Here is a 13,176-nt window from a genome sequence, read left to right as displayed (position 1 = left end):
GAATCCATGTCACTGCTACGTCTTGTAATCTGAGCTTGTCCCTTCTGTGATTTGTGTCCTTTCTTTTCTGCCACTTTCTCAGCTCTTCTTGACCTTGGGGAGAGCAGATGAATGCTTTCCAGAGACAGTGGATCTGTTAACCCTCTCTCTCCCAGTGTTTCATCTCCTAGCTGTTCCCCATCCAGTATTTCCCAGCTACTGCCTTCTGAAACTGTGCCCCTCTGCAAACCACTGTTCCAAATTTATACTGTCCTCCTGCTCCTGGGAAGATTCAGGAGCAGGGGGAGGGGGAGGCTCCCACCATTCCTCCTCAGTACAGCCCTCCTCTGTCATGGAGGGCATGTTGGTGTTGCTTTCTCCTTCCCACACACCTGCCCCATTAGATAGATTTGGAAGGTAGGATAAGATATTAGTTATTATTTATCCTTATATTGCCTCCTTGTGCAAGAGCACCAGCTGTCTAGCAGACTACATCCTTAGCTCCACAAGGCAAGCCTGATCCTTGCAGCATTGTCACACAATGCTCTTCCCCGCCCCATCTCAATGAATTATAGTACACACAAAAGGAAGCATTAGTCACAGGTGTAGCAATTAGCCAGCTTGAGTGCTGAAGAGCTGTGCAATGCAAAGGAGTTAATGAGTTCTCCCTCTGCGACTGCCTGCGTATCATTCATCAGCCACAAAATGGAATCAAGAAACATCCCTCCTCTTGTCATCTACAGAAGGGGTAAGCCCTAAGATTTATTCAGGCACAGTGAATTAATTGCAGTCCTATTATTATTATTTCTACTACTAATACTACCATTAATTTTATAATTGCCTTCTAAGCCACCATCTCAGTGCAATTTGCACAGAGGATTATTAAGTCTTAAATTCAGTTCTCCACATTTCAATTTCTGTTTGCAATTTTATTTTATTTTTAAAAAAGCAAGTCTTCATGAGAATTCATCATCATTTGAGTGCAAAATTCTCCAAATGTGCATCTATGCAATTTTCGCATTTCCCTCTGAAACAATACATTTTTATGTGATTTTTTCACACTTTTACACAGGATATGCATTTTTGGATACATTGCTTGGTTGGAGAACTGCCAAAGTTGGAGCAGTCTGAATTTCAAAGGATGGCTGTGTTTCATTTCTCGTACTGTTTCAGAGAGTGAGAATTACACAGATTCGCCTTTAAATGTAATCTGAATCAAATTTCTCCTCCGTCTCTGGACCCACCTATTGCATAAATTAATAAGCGAACAGCACTTAAGTTTTCCCTTTGCAGTACTAATGTGGGCGAACAAACAACTGTTCCCCAGTGATAGCGGGAGAATGTTGGGAACTTGGAGAAACTGTTGGTACATCTGCAATGAATCCCCCCCCCCCCATCTGAACTTCAGCAAAACTTTAGAATTCAGAACTGACTTTTTGAACTTTGAACCTTTTCAAGTATCTCTCTTGATATCTTTTCCAGCTATTTTCTACACTGCTGCCATATTGGGTCCTGCAGCTGGCTATCTGGTTGGAGGGATCTTTCTGAACATTTACACCGAAATCGGAAGACAGTAAGTTTAGCATTCTTTATCTTGGACACAGCAAATTCTTGTTAAACCTTTTACCTAGGCTTTTTGTTTTTTTAAAGTAAAGACAAAAGCAAAATGCTCTCATCCTGCTGAACGCAAAAACAGGCTTCAAACACAAAATGTAGTTCAACTCCAATATTTTCAGAAAATCACTTAATACATTATACCTAAGTCCAAGTATCATACAGGTCCTGTCATGCATCTTAGCTCAGTTGATAGAGCAAGATATTCTTAATCTCAGAGTCATGGGTTTGAGTCCACATTGGGCAAAAGTTTCCTGCACTGCAAGGGGTTGGACTAGTTGACCCTCGTGGTCATTTCGAACCTTCCAATTCTATGATCCTATGATCAGCTTCAATTGGCTGCAACTTTCTAGCCCCAGTAGATGATAGCCCCATAGCGGTGATGGTTGTGTTCTTCCTAAACTGCTGATTTTATTTATTTTATTAATTAAATATCAGCTTCTCGCTGCAAGAGCTTAAGAACTCTGAAGGCCTCTATCATCAGTCACAGGAAGCTCCAATGACATCCATTCAGAATCTTAGCCCATTCACTTCTGATGACTTGGACCATATTGAAGCATGCATAGCTCATTTATATATATATAATATCCCTCCCTCCCCAGCCAAAGCAGGGCTCAGAGCAGCTAACAACAGTAAAAGTGACACAGCTTACATAAAATCACAACAATTAATACATTCTAAAATCAATTCATACTAAAATCAATTCAGAATCAAATTAATGGCAACCATTGGGCTAGAGTTCTATGGGGATTACCAAGGGAGGGGGTCAGACTGTCCCTTAGCCAAAGGCCTGGTGGAACAGCTCTGTCTTGCAGGCCCTGCGGAAAGAGGTCAAGTCCCGCAGGGCCCTAGTCTCTTGTGAAAGAGCGTTCCACCAGATCGGGGCCACAGCCGAAAAAGCCCTGGCTCTGGTTGAGGCCAGCCTAGCCTCCCTGTGGCCTGGGATCTCCAAGATGTTTTTGTTTGAAGACCGTAAGGTCCTCCATGGGACATACCAGGAGAGGTGGTCCCGTAGGTATGAGGGTCCTAGGCCGTATAGGGCTTTCAAAAGAGGGTGAGGTTATCAATGGCTACCAGTCCTGCTGGCTATGTTCTACCTCCACTGTTGGAGACAACATGCCTCTGAAACCTAGTTGCTGAGAATCACAAGTAGGGAGAAGGTGTTGTTGCTTCCCAGAGGCTTCTGTTTGGCCAATGTGACAACATAATGCTGGATTAGATGGGTCTTTGGCCTGATCTAGCAAGGTTCTCCTGATACTCTTATTATATTCCATGTAGAAAGTCTCAGGTTCAGTCTTTGGACCAGGCAGGGCTGGAGACAGCAGCCTGGAACCAGGAACTAGAAGTTGGGGATAAAAAGGAATCCAGAGCATAGGGTAAGCCAGGTGGCAGAACAGGAGAACATCGGGGCTGGAGAGACATCAGGATAATCAGGTGAACTAGGAGCAAAAACATCACAATTCAGGTACATTCCAGGTACTATGGCATCCTAACCATTACAGTACAACTGTGGTACTCTAGATGCTAAAGGAGATGCCATATTTGCATGGCAGAACAGATGACTTGGATGTGGAAGGTCACATGTGATTTCCCGTTGGTAGGGCTTGGGGGAAAAAACTTCTGGCCATCCCCTGGACAGCTACCAACCATAACATTAGACAATAATGGTCCAGGTAACCAAATGGTTCCTTTTGGAAGGTTTATCTGTACATGGTTGTTTCTACAAGGAAGTCCCATGCAAAAAATTTTGTTCAACATAAGGGTGATTCAAGGGTTCTCTCTGGGGTCAAGGGCACCTTTGGGAAGACAGAAGGATAATACCTTGCTATTTTTCAGGAGCACTTTTATCTCTGGCCAAAGCACTGCTCACGGAGTGATTACTGCAGCAATAAGCAATTAAGTGGTCCTACGAATTAAGGGCATATGCCAAATGCACAGATAATTTTGGTTAAAAAGAAAGGGAGGCCATTTTACCTGTGCTGATAATTTTGCTAAAGCAATTGGCAGTTATTAAAAACTCTGCTCACTCGCTCTGTTTTGGTATTTCGATCTTGCGTAGAAACTTTCATCTTACATTAATTTAAGCAGTTGAGCCTGCAATCTATTAATCTTGAATCCCAGGGTGGGCCTTTGAGCTTTGACGTGAGCCCAGCCTGCTAAATTCCTACTCTAGTGGAATTCAGGTTCATTTCTAATCATTACAAAATGCTTCCCTCACTTCCAAAAGTCTCTACCTGTCTGGGAAGTAGGGGCACTATGACATCATCATCATATTTTTGTCTAGTTCATCCCTGGCTTGTTCTTGGCTGACGTCAGTTTGTCAAATACGGGAAGAGAATTGTCATAAATGAGTAACCTTCCTCCTCTGCCCTTTACCTGCAGAATTGATCTTACACCGGACAATACTCTGTGGGTTGGAGCTTGGTGGATTGGATTCCTGGGTGCAGGGGCTGGATCCCTTTTGATCTCGATCCCCATCTTGGGCTACCCTCATCGCCTGCCAGGTAGGTCAAGAGTGTCCCAACTAAACTCATTTTGCAGCGCAGCAGCCCATGCCCTTCTCAAGAGAGTAGAAGGCTGCCAAGTGGCAGAGATACTAATACTGTACCCCTCCTGTCCTGATGAGGAGCAGGAGAGGCCATAGCATAGCATTGGTGCACCTGCTTTGCATGCAGAAAATCCCAGGTTCAGTTCCATGGCATCTCCAGGTAGGGCTGGGAATGTCCCCAGCCTGAAAATTTAGAGAGCTTCTGCAAGCCAGTGTAGGCAATACAGGACTTCATGGACAAACAAAGTGGCCCAGAATAAGGCAGTTTCTCATGATGCTCTTAAGGATGTGGTCAGATTCGCTTTCAGCATGTTGCTGGACAATACAGATAGGCAGCATAACAAATGGTAAGGCTTGGGAAATAGTTCATTCTGCTTACAATTCTGTTAATCAAAATACAAAATAACCAGTGGTCTTGTTTGTATGTTATGCTCCACCAAACCATGACCTAGCACGGATGTACCAGCTAGCTGGCGGCGGACCGACTGAATCCTGGAGCCCTGGGAGACGCATAGGGAAAGGAAACAGAATTTGCAGAACAGCGTGCCTTTGTTAATCTGCCATTGTTATGCCCTGTGTGTTATCATTTGAACCTTGGTCATGCTGTGCATATTTGCCTGTGGAGGGGGAGAAATGAAAGCAATGCAAATTCTCTCCCCCACATCTTCCTCCTCCGGCGTCTCTTTTGCTCAGTCGCCTTCCTTCCCCTCTCGGGCCTTGTCCCAAATCACTTTGAAACAAGCTGACAAGCTTTTTGCAACTTGGTTGATGACACACACATGGTGTCCTAAGATTCCCTCACCCTCCCTTTTCATGGTGTGAAACTTTTGGATAGCCTAGCTCAGAGCAGACAAGGCACTGAAATTCTCCATTCAGCTTCTGGATCATGTCTGCTGCTGCCTTTTATGCCATATTTTTCCTGCTCACCTCCTTCTGATGTGTCAACTGACCTTCTCTTGGTCTGCTGGAGTTGCAGATAATGTTTCATGCACTGAACTCTACACGGGAGGGTTGGTATCTTGCTGCTGAGCACATGATTTGCATGTAAAAAGGTCCCAGGGTTCAGTTCCTGACATTTGCAAGCAGAGCTAGGAAATACCTTTGTCTCGAGAGCCTTTGCCACTGCTGGTTGGTGTAAGGGGGAAAGCCTGTGGTTTTCCACGAGTTGGTGGCACGCCTGTGTAGGCAGCAAAACCAGGACATTGATTGAGTCTCTGTTGGGCCACCATAGATAGCTGATGACTTGCGGCCCAATCCTATCCTGTGAACAGTGGTGGACCTACATTTTTGTGGCCCCGAAGCTTGAACTGTCATGGGGGCCTCTTCATAACAACAATGAGGTCTGAGCACTGTTAGCTGCTTCAGTGGGGTTGTTCCATGACAGATCAGCACACCTTTACAACATCTGTGCTATTGACTCTCAAACTTTGAGATTGCAGACCCTCCAACAGTCCCTATTTTCCAGGGACAGTCCTGGATTCACAGAAGCCATCCCGGTTTCTGATCTGATCTCATAACGTCCTGCTTTGCCCTAGGATGTGCTTCTTTTCATCAGAAAAATGTTGGAGGGTGTGGTAGGACACCTCTATTTTCATCAGAGAAAACTTGGAGGATATGGAATTATGTGACCCCTGAGCCAAGGAGATAAGTAACTATACAACTTTTAGAAGGCATCTGAAGGCAGCCCTGTATAGGGAAGGTTTGTTTTTGTTTTGTTTTTTAAAAAAGTTTAATGTTTCATTATGTTTTTGTATATGTTGGAAATTACCCAGAGCGGCTGGGGCCACCCAATCAGATGGGTGGGGTATAAATAATAAAATTATTATTATTATGGAATAGGAAGTCCTTATTTTCATCTGAGAAATCTTGGAGGGTATGGGATTGTGGAAATATTTGCAACAAAAAAATAATGAATTTGGGTTGTGCCACTCAAATTGGGTCTGCTAGACCCCAGAATTTTAAGCAATGTGAACTAAAGTTGCTTCTGCGTCCCTGAAGCTTAAATTTAATTAGTTTCATAGTAGATCCTCTCCTGATTGTGAGATAGGATACACTGAGAGATAGGGACTAGCCCATGGCCTCTCAGCGATATTCATGGGGAAGTGTGGATTTGAACGCTGTTCTCCCCTGTCCCAGATGCATACTCTAGCCAATGACACTGTTGTTGTTTAGTCGTTTAGTTGTGTCCGACTCTTCATGACCCCATGGACCAGAGCATGCCAGGCACTCCTGCCTTCCACGGCCTCCCGCAGTTTAGTCAAACTCATGCTGGTAGCTTCGAGAACACTATCCAACCATCTCGTCCTCTGTCGTCCCCTTCTCCTTGTGCCCTCCATCCTTCCCAACATCAGGGTCTTTTCCAGGGAGTCTTCTCTTCTCATGAGGTGGCCAAAATATTGGAGCCTCAGCTTCAGGATGTGTCCTTCCAGTGAGTACTCAGGGCTGATTTCCTTCAGAATGGAGAGGTTTGATCTTCTCGCAGTCCATGGGACTTTCAAGAGTCTCCTCCAACACCATAATTCAAAAGCATCAATTCTTCGGCCTTCTTTGTGGTCCAGCTCTCACTTCCATACATCACTACTGGGAAAACCATAGCTTTAACTATATGGACCTTTGATGTCTCTGCTTTTTAAGATGCTGTCTAGGTTTGCCATTGCATTTCTCCCAATGACACTAAACAGGCTCAAAATGCACGGAGATCTGAGTTCGGAACTGCAAACAGGCTGATATTTGAAGAGGGGGAAGTGGGCACTCTCTACAACCCCCAGCCATTTGAACACTGCATGGAGGACATTTCTGATTTGGGACGAGCCCCAAGTCTGGCCAAATCCCCCAGCTGCAGGGTGCCCACTGAATTTTGTATGTTTTCAGGTTCTCAGCGCTACATAGTCATGAGAGTTTCAGAGGCCCATCAGCTGAAAGACGGCAGCCACAAAACAGCCTCAGATCCTGACTTTGGAAAGACGGTTAAAGACCTGCCACGGTGAGAATTTCTTGTACCTGTCCTTCAGATAACTGTGTATTTTATTGGGGGAGGGAGTGTTATCTTAACAATTTATTTCTTGACTGCCTTTAAACTCTGCTACAGCCTTGCTCCTTCCCCTAGATCTTCAACCACAAACAACTTAATGTCCCACCCACATTGTGGTGTGGGAAATGGATGTTACAGATTGGGGAATAAATTTGATTCACTTTCTCAATTAAATGTGAATCTTCCTAATTTGCACTTTCCATAACAAAATGCACACTGTCCTTCAAAATTCACACTTCTCAGAATCTTTTCAGCACTGTTCTCTGCTTAAGTACGGTAATTTGAGCAAGAATGCAAATACTAGAATAAAGTGTGAATAAAAATGCATATATGTGTGAAAATAACATATCAAAAATGTGTTATATTGCGGAATGTTGCTTTACCAAAACAAATGTGTCTATTAGACAATAGTTGATTAGATTTCTCCCCCATCTGCATATGATCGGGGTAGAATCATTACTACATGACATTCTTTACACCCACATTTCCAATGCACTGCTAAGCGTTCTTATGCACCTCATGTATTTTATTATTTATTTATTTTGAACGATGCCTAAACTGCTTAATCAAAGCTCAGTCAGTAGAGCAGGAGACTCTCAATTTCGGAGTTATGGGTTCGACCCCCACCTTGGGCAAAAACGGAACCAGAATTAGTTAGCTCTGCTTGTCATTAGCTCTGGCTCCACCTATCATTGGCTCTGCCACTGCCTGTCATTGACTTGGTTCCTCCTCCTCCTCCTGGCCTCTCTGCCTTTTAGTGGGACGCGGGTGGTGCTGTGGGTTAAACCACAGAGCCTAGGGCTTACCGATCAGAAGGTTGGCGGTTCGAATCCCAACGACAGGGTGAGCTCCCGTTGCTCAGTCCCTGCTCCTGCCAACCTAGCAGTTCGAAAGGACAAAGTGCAAGTAGATAAATAGGTACCACTCCAGCGGGAAGGTAAACGGCATTTCCGTGCGCTGCTCTGGTTCGCCAGAAGCGGCTTAGTCATGCTGGCCACATGACCCAGAAGCTGTACGCCGGCTCCGTCGGCCAATAAAGCAAGATGAGCACCGCAACCCCAGAGTCGGCCACGACTGGACCTAATAGTCAGGGGTCCCTTTACCTTTACCCATCACCCCTACCCAATACCCAGACACACACGTACCTGGGTGTTTACAAATAGGTATGGATATGCATCTTGTCCAAATGGTGCACATTTTCTGCCAGAAATACTGGCTTTTGCCTCACCGGCCTCAATAGGAACCAGCCAACACTGGGTTTGTGTAATAAAATTGAAGGTAAAACACAGCTAAAACTTGCAGTAACTATATTAAAATGTGCATAAAATAATTCTCATTCAAACGCAGATAAGTAAAAATATAGGCAACAGCAGTCTATGCCTTGGTAGGCCTGCTGAAATAAATAATAATAGAGGATAATAAAGGATGCCGGTGGGCTTAAGCACCCATAAGTCTCCTCTGGCATGTGGCCCACCTGGGTTGGTTGCCAGGCAATTTGTATGTATTATGCAGAAAGAGTATCCTGAAGAAATTTCAGCCTACTTATTGAGTGAAATTCTTGACTTGGTGCCACTTTCCAAGATTATGGCTCAGTTCTTCTATAAGGAAATTAAATTCAGAAATAGCATTTAAATGCTGGTCGGCATATGACCCAAACAACAAAGATGCAAAATAGAAGCCGAGAACTCAAGAGTTTGCTATACTTTTCACTCCAGGTGTTTATCTTCAAGTGCTTATCCACTGATGATTTACAGGCTTTCTAGCTTCAGGGAGCCTTCCCTCAGAATAAAAACGACACAGCACAAAAGGAAAGGGTGCAGGGAAGGAAAAGGAAAACAGCAAACTCAGGGTGGAAGTCAACATAGCACTAAGGTGATTGTGCTGCCAGTGCAAATGTTTCTGCTTGGCTGATGGGATGATCTCCCCTCTCGCCTCCCTCCCTGTGCTATGTTCTGGGGGTTTTTCAGAGTTGATTTGGGGGAGCCATGGGGGTGCATGGAGGGAGGGGAGGGTGTGGAAGGCCCCATTGCACTACTGAGACAGGTAAACGGTGTTTCCGTGTGCTGCTCTGGTTCGCCAGAAGCAGCTTAGTCATGCTGGCCACATGACCCAGAAGCTGTACGCTGGCTCCCTGGGCCAGTAAAGTGAGATGAGTGCCACAACCCCAGAGTCAGTCACGACTAGACCTAATGGTCAGGGGTCCCTTTACCTTTATACCAAAGCCTGCAGAAATAGTTTCTGCTCCCTGGTTTCCAACAGACAACTGTTTGACAACCGTGAGAGCAGTTTGTTGGACTAGCTGGGCCTGATCCACCAGGCTCTTCTTATTTTCTTATGCACTCCTCTGATCGACATATTTCTGGTGTTGCTAATTTCTTTTTCTTAAATTCATGTAGAATGGAAACATTGCAAAGCACTGTCCCCCACAAAGCACAACAAATTGAATGAAATCTGGTACAAGCAAGTCTTGTTCTCAAAGTAACATTTAAGAACAAGATTAGCTTTCTGTGGATTTCGCTGGTTAGAGACATGTAATTCTGAGAAAACACACGGGGAGAGAGGATAGTTCAATAGCTGTTGTTACAGAACATCATCAAAAAGGATCAGAGAAGGTCAGCCTCTTCTCAGCTGTTTCTCAGCCGATAACCGAAAACTTGACACTATCTTTCCTTTCATTTTCCTGCATCTAGTGTTTACTGACGATGATGATGAAATAGAAGGGAGTCAGTGTTGCATTTTTACAAATTAACTAGTGGCTGCCACATCTGCTTTGTTGTTCTCCAACCCTAACTACCCCTGACTTCATGCAAATGCAGAATTCTGATGAGATGCTACAAATTCTTCAATGGGGGCTGCGTGGTGACAGCCTTACACGTGTATTTATATAGGAAGAAAGCAATAGTTATGACCTAGCCTGCTGGGGCTGATGGGGGGCTGTAGTCCAAAATATCTAGAGGGTACCAGGTTGGTGAAAGCCCATTCACCATAACTAGTTCTACAAATTGTTCCCATGAAAATTAGAATAACTTTAAAGTTCTGGATTGTATGGGTTGTGCCCCAAGACAGTTAAAGTTTGTAAACAAATAATTGTTTCATGCTTCAAAACAATGCCATTTTTGCAGACCATGGGTTGGTAGGACTGCCATATGCCCAGTTTTCCCCAGACACGTCCAGAAATTTGGCCAGAAAATCTTGTTTTCGGCAAATCAGCAAAATGTCCAGGGGAACCCAGATGTATGGCAAGAGGATGATGATGATGATGATATAATTTAAAAATTCAAAAAAAAGGGAGGAGGGAAACAGCTCAACAGCTTTGTCCAGATTTTCACTTTTGGGAATATGGCAACCCTATGTGTTGGTCCTACCACGAAGGGATGCAAAGCACTGCTCTACATCAGGCATGACCAGTGTGGTGCCCCTGGGCACACGGTGGCCACCCCTGTCTCCTCCCCACCTCACTGAAATTACGTTTGAACCAAGCATCCTATTGTAGCCAAAGGAATGCAGTGGTACCTCAGTTTACAGACACTTCAGGTTACAGACTCCGCTAACCCAGAAATAGTACCTCGGGTTAAGAACTTTGCTTCAGGATGAGAACAGAAATCATGCGGTGGTGGCGGGGTGGCAGCAGGAGGCCCCATTAGCCAAAGTGGTACCTCAGGTTAAGAACAGTTTCAGGTTAATAATGGACCTCCAAAATGAATTGAGTTCTTAACCCGAGGTACCACTGTGCTTGCAGTTTGTTCCGAGTTGTGGTGTAGTGTAGCACCAATGACAGTTACTGTGGTTTGCAAGTGTGCCCCCAAAGACTAGTAGACCTGGCTTTCCTACAGCCATGGACCAGCTTATCAGCAACATCTTCCTCCTTCCTTTTCTAAGCACTTCTCAGGAGGCAGAGCTAGACATACCTGTATTCCAAGGCAAGGCAGATACACCTGTATTTGAAGGAGTCAACACTTGTCACATCAGTGCATTGGTTCAGTATGAGTTGTGGTGATGGCTCAAAAGCCAAGAGACCTCATCCCATGGATCAGGCTGCTGATACTAATTTTGGGATTTTATTTCTCCATTGCTGGATATGTGATTGTTTCCATCACATATCTGTGTTGACATTCCATACTGTTGGAGTCATGAGAATGGAAGTTCAGTTACACTGTTCCGTTATGTTGTACTATTGCTTTTAGTCTGTTTTCTCTCTCGGAGAAGGATAAGGAGAGAGGAGCCATGTTCCTTTGTTCTGTAACACTTGTATGTACAGTGGTACCTCGGGTTAAGAACAAAATTTGTTCTGGAAGTCCATTCTTAACCTGAAACTGTTCTTAACATGAAGCACCACTTTAGCTAATGGGGCCTCCCACAGCTGCCGCACCACCACTGCATGATTTCTGTTCTCATCCTGAAGCAAAGTTCTTAACCGGAGGTACTATTTCTGGGTTAGCGGAGTCTGTAACATGAAGTGTTTCTAACTGTACCTCGAGCTTCAGGTTACAAACTCCACTAACCTGGAAGAGTTACCTCAAGTTGAGAACTTTGCCCCAGGATGAGAATGGAAATTGTGTGCCGGCAGTGCAGCGTCAGCAAGGGGTCCCATTAGCGAAAGCACGCCTTTAGTTAAGAACAGTTTCAGGTTAAGAACAGACCTCCAGAACGAATCAAGTTCGCAACTAGAGGTACCGCTGTAATAAAGTAGCTTAGATTCCACACCCCAAATGTCTAGCTTCTGCTTGGACTCTGCTATCAGATTGGGTACATATATATTCAGATATAAGTCACAGAAGCGCATTGGGAAAGAGTAGAATCATAGAGTTGGATGAGACCACAAGGGCCATCGAGTCCAACCCCCTGCCAAGCAGGAAACACCATCAGAGCACTCCTGACATATGGTTGTCAAGCCTCTGCTTAAAGACCTCCAAAGAAGGAGACTCCACCACACTCCTTGGCAGCAAATTCCACTGTCGAACAGCTCTTACTGTCAGGAAGTTCTTCCTAATGTTTAGGTGGAATCTTCTTTCTTGTAGTTTGGATCCATTGCTCCATGTCCGCTTCTCTGGAGCAGCAGAAAACAACCTTTCTCCCTCCTCTATGTGACATCCTTTTATATATTTGAACATGGCTATCATATCACCCCTTAACCTCCTCTTCTCCAGGCTAAACATGCCCAGCTCCCTTAGCCGTTCCTCATAAGGCATCGTTTCTAGGCCTTTGACCATTTTGGTTGCCCTCCTCTGGACACGTTCCAGTTTGTCAGTGTCCTTCTTGAACTGTGGTGCCCAGAACTGGACACAGTACTCCAGGTGAGGTCTGACCAGAGCAGAATACAGTGGCACTATTACTTCCCTTGATCTAGATGCTATACTCCTATTGATGCAGCCCAGAATTGCATTAGCTTTTTTAGCTGCCGCGTCACACTGTTGGCTCATGTCAAGTTTGTGGTCAACCAAGATGTTCAGTTTCTGTTAATTGATTCTCATGAAAACTTACAGATTCTGGCTTCACACAATTAACTCAAGGCAGTGTCAATTTACTCTTGGAAGAAAGCCAAGGTCTGCTTGACCTAGAAGCTACTTACTCTGATTGGTTAACGACCAGCACTCAACTCTGTTATCTAGGAATGCTAGCACAGTTTGTGTTAGGAGGGTGTGTTAGGAGTAGAAGTGCTGTGTTTGGTTGAGAGAGAGAGAGAGAGAGAAAGAAAGGATTTATTTTGCTTTGTTTTGTATGCAGAAACTCTGCTGGTTTCTTTTTCCTTTTAATAAATCCTGTAAATAGTTATTCTGAGTCTAGCTGACAAGTCATTTCCACCTCAACTAGCTTCTTCGCTGTGCAGGAAAACTCTGCTACGTTTGGGCTAAAGCCATTAGAGCTATGCCTGACACTTCAAAGTTCCAAGACAAGACTCCTAGATCCTTTTCACATGTACTGCTCTCAAGCCAGGTGTCACCCATCTTGTATTTGTGCCTCTCATTGGAGTGATGAATCATTCCAAGGGTCGCTTGTGGGGGAG

General features: G+C 44.6%; 1 protein-coding gene across 3 annotated transcripts in view; it reads left to right on the top strand.

Moving 5' to 3' along the window:
• Positions 1-13,176, top strand: part of SLCO4A1 (solute carrier organic anion transporter family member 4A1) — a 64,212-nt gene that overhangs the window by 32,920 nt on the left and 18,116 nt on the right. For all 3 annotated transcript variants that reach the window (XM_083744265.1, XM_083744267.1, XM_083744266.1), the window contains exons 3-5: positions 1,462-1,552; positions 3,976-4,097; positions 7,013-7,124. In XM_083744265.1, coding sequence (XP_083600391.1) covers positions 1,462-1,552; positions 3,976-4,097; positions 7,013-7,124 — 325 coding nt within the window. The remainder of the gene's footprint in view (positions 1-1,461; positions 1,553-3,975; positions 4,098-7,012; positions 7,125-13,176) is intronic.

This window comes from Podarcis gaigeae, assembly GCF_964106915.1.
Source record: "Podarcis gaigeae genome assembly, chromosome: 6".
NCBI lineage: Eukaryota > Metazoa > Chordata > Lepidosauria > Squamata > Lacertidae > Podarcis > Podarcis gaigeae.
This window is presented reverse-complemented; position numbering and strand designations above follow the sequence as displayed.